Source organism: Talaromyces marneffei, chromosome 3 (genome assembly GCF_009556855.1).
Source record: "Talaromyces marneffei chromosome 3, complete sequence".
Lineage (NCBI taxonomy): Eukaryota > Fungi > Ascomycota > Eurotiomycetes > Eurotiales > Trichocomaceae > Talaromyces > Talaromyces marneffei.
Window position 1 is genome coordinate 1843773 of NC_072350.1, and position 14728 is coordinate 1858500.

Consider the following 14728-nt stretch of genomic DNA (forward strand, 5'->3'; position numbering starts at 1 on the left):
CCAATTTAAGGGCAGAGTTAACCGCCAACCAGATAGTTTCATTGGCTAGAATGTTAGGGCTTGCCTCAGCCTCGTCGTCACAAAGCTGAAATTGCCACCTTCAGCCAAACTATTATAAGCATTAACCCATTTGTCCCCAGGTCAGCGGCCTATATGGCCTCTATGGCTCAGTAACATCAGCCCTGGGAAGACATCATAAGTGAGCGAGGTCGAATTACCTACCTTGTTTGTAGATAGAATATTTCATGGCCGTTCAATGGATACGTGTTAGATTTTTGGTCTAGTACCATTTCCAAATCGAGTATCATATCTGAAACACGACTGTTGGGATTGTTAAGTCGGATTGTTTTAGAATCTCAAGTACTTAGGCATCCATGAATATAGCACCTAGCTGCTAGCATGTAATCGACTATGATATATCTATTCGGGTATTCCTCATCACACCACCAGACCTGGGCAGGTACATATGTAGGTGCTTCTGAAACCCCTAAATACCTCAACTATCCAGGCACATCCGATTGATTTAAATCAGGGAGTAATAAAAAAAACCGCTCATACGTTGGAATCATACTTCATCATGACATGTTAACTTCTTGTCCGCGTCTAGTGATTCCATAGAACGGACCAAAACTAATGCAGAAGGTCTCTCCCTCCAGACATCTCCAGATTGTACGATGTTAAATCCTCCATGTCATTTAGCCTAGGACATTCGGGGATATAATACTTGACCCTATTGTCAAATCAGTTCGGGAAGTGCGATTGATGACTCACATCGACGGAAAATACTCGGGTCAGTTGCCTTAGGGCACCCGGACCTGAGTATATTTTTGCGCCGGAAATAGGAACATCAGAAGATATCATATCATGCTTTCTCCCACCATCAGCGGCTTATATACACGTACTCACGCCATTGTAAAGCCGACGGTTAGTTTGAATATATGCTCAGGCGTGGCTTGCATCTAGCATGGCCCAGATTGACCTGGACGGTTGCTAAACCATGAATCCACACAAACCATGCCATATAACCATGGGTATAAGCAGCCATCCCGAGGTCGTGTTGAGGCACTCGGATGATGAAATACGTGCAGGAGGCCATGGGTCAACGTAGCGATTCTCGTCTCGCACTCGAACATCTCCATGGCTATCATCTAAAAAGAATGTAGGGTAAGATTGGTGATCCCCAGAAATGACGTAACAGGCCCGGGTGAGAGTCACGTGTGCGACTGCCCTCCTTGTTTCCGCTTGACCAAAAGAGTAACTAATCTCTCTTTTGACTTTTTCTCTCGCGCGCTCTGATATACCCAGGATGGATGTTGTCAGTTGTCAGTTGTATCTTGTACCTGAATCCACTTCCCCTTCTACTCTCCTAATCTGGGGGCCGGATGCGCCTGTCTGACGTGCCACGTTGTGCCTGACCTGTCTGATGTCCGTCTAAACCAGTGAGCTTCCTTCCCCACACTTCGGTCGGGATGGATGCCTGACTGCCTGCCAGTTTGACTGACTCTGTCTGAATGACTGATCAGGACCACTGGCTCACACTATTTACCTGCCCTTCTTGTTGCCAACAGAACAAAGAGAAATAAAAGAACGCAACAACATAGCTATATACATCGAAGACGGCGAACAGGTACAGCAGGCTGCATCTCGCGAGCTGTCGACAACAAATCGATGGTAGCGACCCAACTCAAGGCCGGCGATGATCAGGCACCATTCAATAAACTTGTGCCTGTGGTAGTCCCTCAACTCAACTGTCGTTGCCCTCCCTTCAGAGTCTCTTGAATTTCTTAGAGTTCTCCTCAATCTCAGACTTCTGTGCCTGGACTGGATCGTGAGCTTAAAAGCGGGTCCTCGGTCCCCGATTTTTCCTGACTAAATTGACGTTTTGACACTTAACTTATTTAAGTCACCTAGCTAGCTAACTTAACTTAGTTACGTTGCAAACACCCCCCACCGAATGAGCCACTATCATCTTCCAAATCGCTCATCATTTATGAGGAATTGTCAACAGTGGCAAACACGACACGGCAGCTTCCCACCAGTGGACTTGAACTCTACAAGATCTTCCAGAAATTGTTGTTTGGAGTAACCTGGATCCACAATCCTACCATCGTACATAGTACATGCGTCGTCCATCGTGCCGAGCCGATAACAGCGCACGTACTCTCCGCTAATTTACCGGTCCATCAACTACGTGCTCCGCTCTACGAGTACCTAATTATTACAGCCTTTACAATCCAACTTATCCGAGGTTAAAATTACTGTCAGCTTGACCATCTTCTTGAATATTGCCATTCGTCCAGCTTCTCAGACTGCGGGACAGTTTGAAACAAGATCACCAAATACCGGTACAATATCGAGATATATAAGCGAACGAAAATGCCGCAGCCTCCGTTGAAAAGTCCATTGAGCCAGGACAGCCATTCGGCTTCGTTTAAAGAAGTCCGCTTCTCACACCCACGCGTTCCTGTACGCCGCACACGATCCGTTGCGTCCGGTAACCCCTACCTAGATTCAGCCTACCAGGTTGCTCGTGCAGCCAAAAAAGCAGTGAAAGAAACGACATATAAAGAATTTGCTGTTTATGTCGAGCAGTCTCGATCTCTATTGGAGAGCCAGCGATTACACTTCGAACGTGAGCGTGTATTATTTGCGGAAGAACGAAAGGTATGGGAGACGGAACGGGCATTGCTTAAGTCGAGGATTGCCGAGCTGGAAGCTGCGGCAGGACGAAACAATGTTCAATCATATACCGATCAATTCCGCCCAAGTTTTAGTCTCAAAGGTGGCGGAGTAAGCAGCGCCGGCTTATGGCAATCGGACGAATTTTCGAATGCAAGCCGAGACACACAAGAACACCACGTCTGGGAAGGACCTCTACCCAGCTCACGCCGACCGACCCGTGTTTTCCCTGGGGAAAATGATGTTGATATGAAGCCAACATTGTATTTGGCTCCTACCGAAGCGAATGGGTTTGGGTTGCGTGCTTCACTCGACGCTGCACTTTCACCCCGGTTGTTTGATCGAACGGGCCAAATCAGCATTCTAGTTCCAATTGAGAAGGTCGACAGCCAACTCGATGGTATTACCTTGAAATCGACGGCGCTTCCGCCAGATGTGGTCGCCAAGGTTATGACACCTCCAACCTCCATCTCTCCAACATCATCACCCCCGAAAGATGAACCTGACACGTCTAAACCAGCATCTGAGGTAAAGTTACCTCTCAAATTGAAGCTGTCTGATCTGGGGCCGCCTGATGAAAACCTTGTAAGAAACGCAGGCCACACGCCGATGGAAGTCCTTGGAACGGAAATCCTTGGCACTGAAGCCGAAGTGAGCCATCAGTCGCCGAATGAAGTGTCGTTAGACGAGGCAGGTATGGTGACAGAAGAAGCTCCATTAGCACCTGTCGTGACAAAGCAACCGGTGGAAAATGGAGATTCTTATTTCCCCGTTATGGATGTGGATGATGACCCAGCCTTAAAGGGACCTCTCACATTAGAAAACAACGAAGGAGCGGACAGCGTGTTTCTCTTACAGCTGGATCAGAAGCTCCTTCATGAAGCTAAGAAGGCGATTGGAAGATCATTCGATACAGAAGAAGAAGTGGATTCGGAGGATGACACCGCTGGCGGCGACAACGAACCAGACCCCGAATTGAAATTGAAGCCTTCGACAAATTTTGGCACTGCTTTTGGACATCGCTGAGCTGGCTTTGCATTTATCTTTCTCTGCATTATACCCATATACTTTACTAGCCGACTTGTGCAAGTCGATTTGACCACTTTCTGCTTTTTTTTTTCTCCCACCTTAGAAACGTCAAATCAGTACATCATAGAGTTGGATCGGTGTTTTTCTAAGGTCGATCCTGCACTTTTGACGATGTAATTTTATATTCTGCAAATCTGCATGCATGTTTTGGGTATTATACCCCTTTCTATTCATGATACCAGGATCTTGTTATGTATGTGATATGCGGTGTTGGAAATGATTTTTATTTCAGACTGGGTTGGCTCAGCTGCATACCTGCAATGAGGCGCTCGTAAGACAACGAATAATATGATATCCATGTAAAGCGATCGATCTAATCTATCAAGCTGTAAGACGGAAAGGCAAGAAGTGAGGACGGCTCAACATGTATTTTCCCCTGCATTAGGGCAAACGACATCGATCACCCCTTACATCCGGGCCGTCCTATTATAATGATATCACCGTCCAAGCTACCAATTAAGAAACGATGTAAGCCCGTCAAATCCCATAGTATCCATCTTTTGACATCGACAGATTCGGCACTATCAAATCAAGCATGACGCTGGGGGCTGTTCTTCATCATGCAGGCAAGAGAGCAGCATATAGATCTGTTTACTTTAGGAGGCAGATAATCCAAAGCAAATCACGATCGACTATCGTACTTTGTGGTACCTTGCATGGCTCATCTGGTTAGAATTACTATGAGCAGAGTATCCTATTGTTGTGATACTGATGCCCGGTTTGGGACAATGTCGTTCGTCACGACGAGTCCCAAATCCGCCATATCCCGAAAGGAGAGCTAGGTTGTTGTGGACATAAAAGGGCTGGCGAGATCCCTTTCTTCTTGGAATTACTTTCGATATCAAACAAGCAAGCAAGCGAACAGTCGTTCTTTCAAGTCTCCAACTATCAGTCACTCCTTTCACTATCAAATCGTTCTAGTTTTTGACACCTAATTTGCTTTCTGATTGTTCCAGTCAAAATGAAGTTTACAACCGCACTCACAGTCTTCCTCGCCTTCGGGCCCGCTACTGTCCTGGCTGCTCCCCTAACCCAGGATGCTACTTCGGCCCTGACAGGTGGTCCTGCACCTGGAGGACCTGGTGAAGGAGCCAAAGCGCCCGCTGGACCTCCGATGGGAGGCTCATCTTCGCAGGGAATGAGTGGATCATCGATGGGGAATGAGGGTTTGTTGGATAAGGTTGAGAAGATCCTTAAGGACGTTCTTGGTAGTGTAAGTACTCTTGAAATTCGAATGGGGAAGTAAAGAAAAAGGGTTGGTGCTGATATGAATGTATAGCTGCGCAAGAGAGGTCTCGTTGAGGAGGTCGGGGACGTTCTTGAGAAGGCTTTACAAAACGTGAGTTCCTCTTGCATGGCTTTCTCTTGTTCTCATGACACTCGCTGACATGATCCTGTTTATAGGCCAGCAAGCTTCTCAATGGCGAGAGCTCCGGCAGCGAGAGCTCCTTCAGCACGCAATCCACTGATCCAGATGCGCTCCCTCCCACCGCTCCTCAGGATGGTAAGAGAGACGATGACAAGGAGGCCCAGCCAGCACCACCTCGTGCACCAGTCCCTGCCTCAGCTCCAGTCCCTGCCCCGGCTCCAGCTCCGGCTCCAGAACTAGCACCAGCACCAGCACCCAAAAAAGGAAGCGCCTTCACCTCCGGCTCCGAACTCTCCAAACTCCTCGGCGGCCGTGCACTCCTCGACGAAATCGACCCTGTGAACACCTCTGGCACAACAGCGCCCATCTCCAACGACCCCATCGAACCCACTGAAGCCAACAAGCTACCTGCCAAGCCCTCGGCACCTGCTCCCATCGCCAAGGAATCCTCCCCTGTCGATGTTGCGCCCGTCGATACTAAGAAGCAGAAGATCGAGGACAAGAAGGAGAAGGAAGGCCCCAACGAAGGCACTCCCACTGGTGGTTTCTCGATTACTCCCGAAGATCTTGAGAAGTTGAAAATGTTTATTGCGTCTCAGGATAAGGCTAAGAGTGTGCCTAGTATGACTGATGCTTAAAAACGAGCATCATTTTCAATATGACGCTAGGATTGATGGAAATTCTTTTCTTTTGATACTTTCTTCTTCTATATTCTGATTGTATGTTTGTTTATTTGTTATTACTTCTCTTTTTCGACTTATGACCTTCTTTTAGACTACACATTTATTTCGTTTCGATGTTGACATAAACTCACATAGTTAACAGCATTTGTCAATGACAGATTTAGGGTTTCTTCTTTTGGCTCGAGCTCACCCGTTAAGGCTCTTGTGGTTTCATTAATGTATTCATATCATTCCGACTTGCTAACCAAATGCAAATTGAGAAAAAGCAACTGCCTGGAAGAAAAATAAAGCAATCATCTAAACGCCCATCGTAAAATCATGTTCTATACCCGGTGTAACACTTGAAATAAACTTCAAAAACACAACTAGATACTGGTCCACGCGGATCGCAGCCTGAAACTCATCTTCTTCGGACTGGTTGCCGTCATGCTGCAACACTTCCCATTCATCGCCCATCATTGCATTGTTGTTTGCAGAACTTCCATCCTGGAGTTTGCGCTGCCTGTCGGCAAGAGATAGGTTATTGGTGTCGTCGACCAATCCCTCGAGGCCACTATCGAGTTTGATGTTTGACGCCTCGTCGGCGGAACGGGCCTTTTTGAGTTTCTGGCGGCGGATCTTGAGGGCTGCGTCTGCGCGGTCCAGGAGGATCTTCATAACGGAGGCGTGTTGGCATGGATGGACAGTGGCCATGGGGACGTTGGTGTCGAACCAGGGGAAGTCTTCTAGTGTGACTGTCTTGTCTTTGTAGTCGCCGACGATGTCTTCCATCATCAGGTGTGGGGGTAGTGGTTCGGAGGGGGAGAGGTAGCCGGATAGATAGAGTCGGGGTGTACGGTAGTAGTTGGCATATGTGATGTAGAGATTATATGTTCGTAGGGGACTGTAAATTGAGAGACAGTTAGCTTATGCAAACAAGTACTTGCAGGGCTGATACATACGCTGTGGTTCCCGACTGGCCTGAGGAAGAATCCCGTATAATAGCCTCGTCATCGTCATCGTCATCCTCCATATCGGGAATCTCATCCTCATCCTCCCCTTGCTCACTAACATTTCCCGCTTCATCAACAGTCCTCACATCCTTCCTCTTCGCTTCCTGTGTATCAGCATACTCCCGTTTGCCACCCGTCTGCAACCACCCATCATCATCGCCGTCACCACCGCTACTACCCGGCACACCTGCGCGAAGCATATCCTTGATAATCACATCCTCCTGCAAATCACCAGCAAAATTATCATTCAGCCGACGATGACACGGCACTCCACGAGTAACCAAATATTGTTTTCCAGGCGGTAAAAAGGGCACCCGTTGAGCGGGCGTCGATGCATCTGCCCATTGCCACGAGGGGAATTTGAAGACTAGATAGTCACCGGCGGCAACGAACTCTTCTGGTGTGATTTTGCCGGTTTCGCGGAATGTAGATGTATGCGTTACTGGAGTGATCCAGTCGCGCCATGTGGACCAGGTTTGGTGGATGAGGTTTTTGGACATCTTGGAGATGGCGATGGCAGATCGATATGATCGTTATCGCGAGTAATGCGGGGTAGGTACTCTATCGGTTGGTGGTTATTGTAGGTGTATATTGGATTTATTGGATTCGGTGGTCGAATACACGTTCGCTATGCCGAGTATAGATGATGGCTTTCCTCTCAAAGAAAGAGAAGAAAGTTGTTGTAGTGAAGAAGCAAGCAGATGACGAATTGTGAACAAGCCTCGTGAGGGGTCGGGGGTGGCTGAGGACTGTCCAGGCGGTCTAATAGCGAGTGCCTATAGGATGCGCCTCTGTTATTGGCCTCTCTTATCGGCGCGTTCAACCCTCATGAGCTGCTTCAACTATTGTACAATTAATTTTCTAAAAAGAACAACTATAGTATGGATATACAATAAATCTTCCATAATTTGGTACTGTTTACCCTGTTTGCCCTCTGAATAGTAACAACCCGTGCTTTGTAGGTCAGCTGACCAAAGGTGATGTGAATGTCACATGCATCCATCACAGTTCCAAACCATCAGCCTTCTCTGTTATAAACCAGCAAGTGCCAAAACACGTGTATTAAGCTCCTATGCTATAACTATGTCGCTTTACGCCATGTAGCCGAAGGAAGCTAGCGGCGATCATCCGCCCTTGGTCTTGCAGTGTCGCGAGCAAGCCAGAACTTGAAGTATGAGCTGGTGGAGGATAGCAGGTCGATGTTGTGCAACTTGTTGCCCTCCTCTGGTCTGCTTCGTCAAACCGAGCTGAAAACCAGCCGTTCGGTTCCGTAAATCTGACAAGTATAGGTGAATCGTTCGACAATCTCATCGTAAGACTGCATCATCATGTCCAAGTCGTGATACATTCCCTCATTCGCCTTCTTGTGACTGTCGTTGCTGAAGTTCCTTTTCGACATCCTCGACGACGAGTGGTATCGTCTTACCCTTCCAAGATTCCTTCTCCGCTCTTGCGAAACCTTCCATACTGTTCATCGCAACCACGAGAAAACCTAGTTCCTCACGATCCACATCAAACACCTCCCACCATTCATCTTCCGCTAGCTTCACACCGACTTCTCGCGCAGAAAGATAAATAGCGGCAACAGCCAAAGCATTAGGCTGGTGCGTCACGTAAAGCAACTGCGGTGATAAAAGCGACGCATTGAGATGCTCAAAAACTCGTTTACCGAGAGCGCTCGAAGCCGCATTGATAGTTTGTAGATACGTAAGGGCAATCGTATGAGGAATCACGACATGAGTGTTGAAGCCAAGCGTACGAAGAATGATCGTCTCTGTCTTGAGCAGCACCAGGCGCTGAGATTGATAACCGCCCTCAGAAAGGTAATAGGTCTCTGGTTTGGGTTTCCCGTCGACGCCCGAGGGATTGACGAACCATAGAGGCGACGCTTGTTTCGATAAGAGGTAATTGTAGACGTTGAGAACGGAGCGAGGCGACGTAGGATGGAAGGATAGCTTGGCCATTAGGTAGAGGGAAGCTGCAGACACGTCCTGTCGGGGTTAGACTTCAACTCCTCAACTGGCAGTTCTAAAAACTCACCTTTGTGGACTGTATCGCAAAGCTTCCACCATCAGGACCGATCCAAAATCGCGTAAAGATCACGATTGCTTGAGTAATCACATCTTCAGGCAGTCGTAGCAGTATGCCAGCTGCTTGCGTGAGCAGAGCACCTGCAAACCGAATTGAGGATTCTAGATCAGATGGAATGCCATCAAGAGAAGAAGACGAGCTTGATAACTGAGCCGGTGTTGCGAGAGCATTGGAGAGGCTCTCCAGGGTGAGAGCCGAAGTCATGGTGGTGGTTGTCCAGGAAGAAAGAGCTCGATGCGAATATTTGTTTAGGCGGAAACTTGGAGCTGCCGATCGTCGACATTACAAGGATCTTACAACCACCACCTTCATTCTCCTCGAATCAGCTGGTATTTGCCCTACTTTCGCACCTATATTCAACTTGATCTCAAGCTCTCAAATATCAAAACTGAGCATACTGGACAGCAGTCAATGTTTCGAATATGGCAGGAAGACGGCCTACGCGCCGATGTACAGCCACATCACCGAGAATGCTTTCCCACCTGACTGTGGCGGTGCGTGGTATTGCCAACCTGAACAGGCAGCACACAGCCTAGCTTTGTTTCAATATTTGACTGGCTATCGAGCTACACACTGCGATATATTCATCCGATATTCAGCTTGCTCTTTGATTGGTGTGAGTGCATGCTCACACTAGTTGGTCTCGAGGCAGCCAACCTGTACACCGCTCGCGCTGTTTAAGAGAAATCGATATTCAAATCGTTATGCTTCTGCAACTTTGAACAGATTTAGTTAGATTACCATACTTCTACGGACACGAGAAAGCTGTGGTCGTTGTTGAAAAGTCATTCAAAACGACGTTACGCTTAATCATTGGCATGCCACAATCCGCCAACACACCAGAGTTAATATTGCCTCGCTCTGACTCGCGAAATCCATCTTCAACATGTCGAGGTATCACTGTCAATGGCAAGCCGTGTCGTCGCACATTAGCAGCTTCAACTAAAGCTGCAGCTACTCCGAAAGGAGTCGTTGCAATGCTGAAAGGTCATCAGCAGCTTGATCCAACCGTTTTCTATTGTTGGCAGCATAAAAGCCAAGCTCCACAGCCAGCCGACAATTCAATCCAGAGAAAGAAAGCACAAATCGTGGCTGTCGGTAGAAAAAGTAGCATTGATAGCTTGGTGGAAAGATTGGGAATTCTCGAGGTCAATGATAGCCAACGGCAACAACGCAGAGCTACAGAACGGAGTGCTAGAAATCAGGGGGCGCAGTCCAGCAGGAATGAAAGAAGACATCAAAAACAGCAAAGTTCATTCTGCTGTTTTACAATAGTGGATGAATCCTACAATATGCCAGCAACAAAACGAGTGACAAGCTCAAGTCATGTATACTCGCAAGAGAAGCCCGTGAGCACTCGGCCTCCTACAACATCACAGCGTCCTGTCTTTGTTCGAGACCCCCGATCAAGGAATTCACCAGTTATTCAACAACGATCAGCTCCAGTCACACCGCGGCGGTGGTCTGAGTCCCAGCAAGCGACTCCACGAAGCTCCGATCGATCACAATACCTAGGGACGCCTACAAGGCCTTCGCTTCCAAGCACACCAAACTCATATTCATCACAAACTCGTCCATTACTGTCGTTAATTCCAGAGCATCTTAGCCCTCAGACTACGGCACTTTTGTTGACAGAGCTATCGAAACCAATTTCGGATGCAGATGAAGAAGGCTATATTTACATTTTCTGGGTGACGCCTCAGAAACCTGACTCTATGGAAGCACCACCGGGAGACATTGCATTGAACTTATTACCGCCTCCGGGTCGACCAAACCATTCTCGTCGAACAAGTGATGCTTTGCGTGCTGCACAATCGATTGACCCTCGCTCCAAAGGATCAGCGGGTCAACCAGGAACCATTCGTCTTAAGATCGGACGTACAAGTAATGTCCATCGCCGGTTAAACGAATGGTCGAAACAATGCTCGCATAACCTCACGCTGATCCGTTATTATCCCTATACTAATTCCTCACCATCACCATCACCGTCACCGGCTCGAAGATCGGATAGTGGACATTCTCAAGGACATAGCCGACGGGTGCCCCATGCCCATCGCGTTGAGAGATTGATTCACATTGAGCTGGCTGACCAGCGGGCAAAGGGCGAGGGTCCATGTGCTCAGTGTAAAAAAGAGCATAGGGAATGGTTTGAATTTACTGCTACCAAGGATGCTTTGAAGCTTGTAGATGACTGTGTTCGGCGATGGGTTGCGTGGGGAGAGCAGCATACATGAAGGCAGCGATATATAAATATGAATGATTGCATGATTGTATGACAGATGTTTTGTTTAGCATTGAGAAGCGTTGTCCTTTCTGACTGTATAAGTAGTTACAATACTACATTTCGAATTCCAGGATCACTGCTCTCCTCGATCCAGTTGTTATGATCACGCAAAAAATGATCTTCATGCGTAAATTTCTTGCAAACAACTTAATATACAAGTCAAAATAAGAAAATATAAGGTTCTTATCAAGTCTTGAGGTAACTACTTCCACTGATAAGTTAAAGAGATCGGCATGTGACTATGACGGAATTCTATTGGAGTAAACAAACTAAACAGAATCATGAGTCTCCAAAACATTGATCTCTTCACATGAATCTGCAACGCATTACTACCAATTTCAGAATTGTCTTATTGATATTTATTGTTGTTTGTTGAATAACTTGAGCCAGTCTTTTTATACCAAAGTCCTGTATATTTGGCGAACCTACAAGAACAGCATGTCAGAAGAAACATCACAGAATCATCTCATTTCTACGGCCATGTCAAGCCTAAGAACGATATTGTCGTCAACATGGACTCAGATTGGAGCAACAATCAACAATAATTTACCGCCCGAAACTCGAGAACAAATAAAGCAGAACCTGGACTTATTTGCACGATCACGTCCCATACTTGCTACGCTGGTACTCTCACAACTCGCATTGTCAGGAATCCCACTACTCTTCTTCATTTCTCTGACCGCCGGCATATTTATCTTCAATTTGGTCACTGCTCTCCTCTTGAGTGTCCTTGGTGCCTTGATGGTCACTCTGTTTTGTATGGGCTTGGGTTCATTGATTCTTATTCCGACCTTGTTTGTCACTACGCTCACGGCGGGCGGGATATGGCTTTGGGGTTGGGGGTTGTATTATGCTGTTCAATGGATTGGAAGTGGTGATATGACTAGGCTTAGCTTGTTGCTCAGTCCTCAGAGACAGGAGAAGGTTGATCGTGAGGATGGACCCAAGCAAGATGAGGATGAAACGCGAGCCACAGTCTACAACAATGCTCTCAAGGCTCCCGTGCAAGACAACCAGCGAGACTCGCAGATTCAAAGGAAGAAAGACAAGGATTTGAATACGCAGGTGTCCACAGAATCTAATATCTTGAGAAACCGATCATTGGGCTATAAGCATGCGATTTTTCAACATGAGTCATATTCTGGACCAAGTAAGCAGACAAGCGACAACAGAGCTACGGAGGTTATACTCCGTAACTGCTCTGTAGCAAGTTAGTTAGCTCGATCTCATAACTAGTTAACTAGTTAATGCTTTAATCATCAGTCACCACAGTAATTAACTATCTTAGGTGTCCTCTTAACGGCGCGTGCTGATTGGCTTCTCGCAGCTGCTAGCGGCTCCGCGGGGGGCGCCCAACGCGGCATAGCGCACACCCGGGGCGAACTGGCCAGCAAGACACACTTTCAACCTCCTCCAAATCTCCTTCCCCGAACAATCCCTTTGCTTCGTATATCTATCCTCTTCCTCCGATCCCTCCTTTCAATATAGTTTCCTTTTTTCTCTTCTTTCCCCTGGTCGGTACCAGTTCTCACTCTTTCTACTGGGATTGAAATACAGGTTTCTCTTATAATCGTTTAATTCCCCTGTTGTTGAAAGCACACCCGTCGCCATGAGCGGACGTGAGTTTCCCCAACGTCCAGCACGCGACCTCGTCATACTTCGAGTCGTGCGCTAAACACATCAATCAATTGTTCGCTAACATACCAGCAGTACGCTTCCTCGATTTGATCAAACCCTTCACGCCCCTCCTCCCGGAGGTGGCCGCCCCCGAGACCAACAAGGTGCCTTTCAACCAGAAGCTCATGTGGACTGGGGTATGTGGATTTATCGTCGCAATGAATTCAGGTTGCTGACGACTTCTCTAGTTGACCTTGTTGATCTTCTTGGTTATGAGCCAAATGCCCTTGTATGGTATCGTGTCTTCTGACACGTCCGATCCCCTTTACTGGCTCCGTATGATGTTGGCTAGTAACCGTGGTACACTGATGGAATTGGGTATCACACCCATTATTTCCTCTGGAATGGTTTTCCAGGTATGTGCTTGATCAACAGTCATCCAATTGAGCATAGCGCATGCGACTAATTTGCCTGTAATAGCTCCTTGCCGGAACCCACCTCATCGACGTCAACCTCGACCTCAAGACCGACCGTGAATTGTACCAGACCGCCCAGAAACTCTTTGCCATCATCTTGTCCTTCGGCCAAGCCTGCGTTTACGTCCTTACTGGTCTTTATGGCCAGCCCAGTGACCTCGGTGCCGGTATCTGCGTTCTTTTGATTGTGCAATTGGTTGTTGCTGGTCTCGTTGTTATTCTTCTGGATGAATTGCTCCAGAAGGGTTACGGCCTTGGAAGTGGTATCTCCCTCTTCATTGCCACTAACATCTGCGAGTCCATTGTCTGGAAGGCTTTCTCTCCCACCACCATCAACACCGGTCGTGGTCCCGAATTCGAGGGTGCTATCATTGCTCTCTTCCACTTGCTCTTGACCTGGCCTGATAAGCAGCGTGCCTTGCAGGAGGCTTTCTACCGCCAGAACCTCCCCAACATCATGAACCTTTTGGCCACCCTCTTGGTTTTCGCCGCTGTCATCTATCTCCAGGGATTCCGTGTTGAGATCCCCGTCAAGTCTTCCCGCCAGCGTGGTATGCGCGGATCCTACCCCATCCGTTTGTTCTACACCTCCAACATGCCAATCATGCTCCAGTCAGCTCTCTGCTCCAACGTCTTCTTGATCAGCCAGATGCTCTACTCTCGTTTCTCTGACAACCTTTTGGTCCGTCTTTTGGGTGTCTGGGAACCTCGCGAGGGATCTGCTCAGCTCTACGCTGCCTCCGGTATCGCTTACTACATGTCTCCTCCTCTCAACTTCAAGGAGGCCCTCTTGGACCCCGTCCACACCGCTGTGTACATCGCCTTCATGCTCGTTGCTTGCGCTCTCTTCTCCAAGACCTGGATTGAAGTTTCTGGCTCCGCTCCTCGTGACGTTGCCAAGCAGCTCAAGGACCAGGGCTTGGTCATGGCCGGTCACCGTGAGCAGAGCATGTACCGCGAGCTTAAGCGTGTTATCCCTACTGCTGCTGCTTTTGGTGGTGCCTGCATTGGTGGTCTGTCTGTTGCCTCCGATCTCCTCGGTGCTTTGGGCAGCGGTACTGGTATTTTGCTTGCCGTCACGTAAGTCGCTTCTCACTATCATCTGTACAGAGTAATATCTTGCTAACATGTTTATAGTATCATCTATGGCTACTTTGAAATTGCTGCCCGAGAAAGTGACTTTGGCGCCGGCCTCCGAGGTCTCGTCCCAGGCAACTAAGCAGAAATCATTATACCTTTCCCTTGACGTTTTTATGGGACAAACAGGGTTGTTTGAATTTCTTCCCTTTTTTTCATCGTCGTTCTGTCACACTAAAGACCTAACATTCTGTTTTTGTTTAAATATACAATAAAACAAATCATAGCATCTCGTTACCTGCGGTTATGATATGATTGTCATATTACTTTGGTTGGGTTGAAAAAGCTGGAAAGTGTCCATTCAAATCAAT

At 47.7% G+C, this 14728-nt stretch overlaps 7 protein-coding genes across 7 annotated transcripts; 5 read left to right on the forward strand and 2 right to left on the reverse strand.

Moving 5' to 3' along the window:
• Positions 1-2376: 2376 nt before the first annotated feature.
• Positions 2377-3705, forward strand: EYB26_004424 (uncharacterized protein; the record flags this gene model as incomplete). The annotated part of the gene is made up of 1 exon (XM_054263715.1): positions 2377-3705. One exon carries the CDS (start codon positions 2377-2379, stop codon positions 3703-3705), a length of 1329 nt encoding a protein of 442 aa, XP_054119690.1.
• Positions 3706-4729: 1024 nt separating this feature from the next.
• Positions 4730-5775, forward strand: EYB26_004425 (uncharacterized protein; the record flags this gene model as incomplete). The annotated part of the gene is made up of 3 exons (XM_054263716.1): positions 4730-4981; positions 5048-5107; positions 5173-5775. 3 exons carry the CDS (start codon positions 4730-4732, stop codon positions 5773-5775), a joined length of 915 nt encoding a protein of 304 aa, XP_054119691.1.
• A 342-nt stretch (positions 5776-6117) lies between these two features.
• Positions 6118-7312, reverse strand: EYB26_004426 (uncharacterized protein; the record flags this gene model as incomplete). The annotated part of the gene is made up of 2 exons (XM_054263717.1): positions 6118-6703; positions 6762-7312. The coding sequence occupies 2 exons, from the start codon at positions 7310-7312 to the stop codon at positions 6118-6120; spliced, it is 1137 nt and encodes a 378-aa protein (XP_054119692.1).
• An 852-nt stretch (positions 7313-8164) lies between these two features.
• On the reverse strand, positions 8165-9107 carry EYB26_004427 (uncharacterized protein; the record flags this gene model as incomplete). Its single annotated transcript, XM_054263718.1, has 2 exons — positions 8165-8803; positions 8853-9107. 2 exons carry the CDS (start codon positions 9105-9107, stop codon positions 8165-8167), a joined length of 894 nt encoding a protein of 297 aa, XP_054119693.1.
• Positions 9108-10195: 1088 nt separating this feature from the next.
• EYB26_004428 (uncharacterized protein) lies at positions 10196-11137 on the forward strand (the record flags this gene model as incomplete). The annotated part of the gene is made up of 1 exon (XM_054263719.1): positions 10196-11137. One exon carries the CDS (start codon positions 10196-10198, stop codon positions 11135-11137), a length of 942 nt encoding a protein of 313 aa, XP_054119694.1.
• A 488-nt stretch (positions 11138-11625) lies between these two features.
• On the forward strand, positions 11626-12402 carry EYB26_004429 (uncharacterized protein; the record flags this gene model as incomplete). Its single annotated transcript, XM_054263720.1, has 1 exon — positions 11626-12402. The coding sequence occupies one exon, from the start codon at positions 11626-11628 to the stop codon at positions 12400-12402; it is 777 nt and encodes a 258-aa protein (XP_054119695.1).
• Positions 12403-12796: 394 nt separating this feature from the next.
• EYB26_004430 (uncharacterized protein) lies at positions 12797-14499 on the forward strand (the record flags this gene model as incomplete). Its single annotated transcript, XM_054263721.1, has 5 exons — positions 12797-12806; positions 12898-13001; positions 13053-13220; positions 13285-14360; positions 14418-14499. The coding sequence occupies 5 exons, from the start codon at positions 12797-12799 to the stop codon at positions 14497-14499; spliced, it is 1440 nt and encodes a 479-aa protein (XP_054119696.1).
• Positions 14500-14728: the final 229 nt, after the last annotated feature.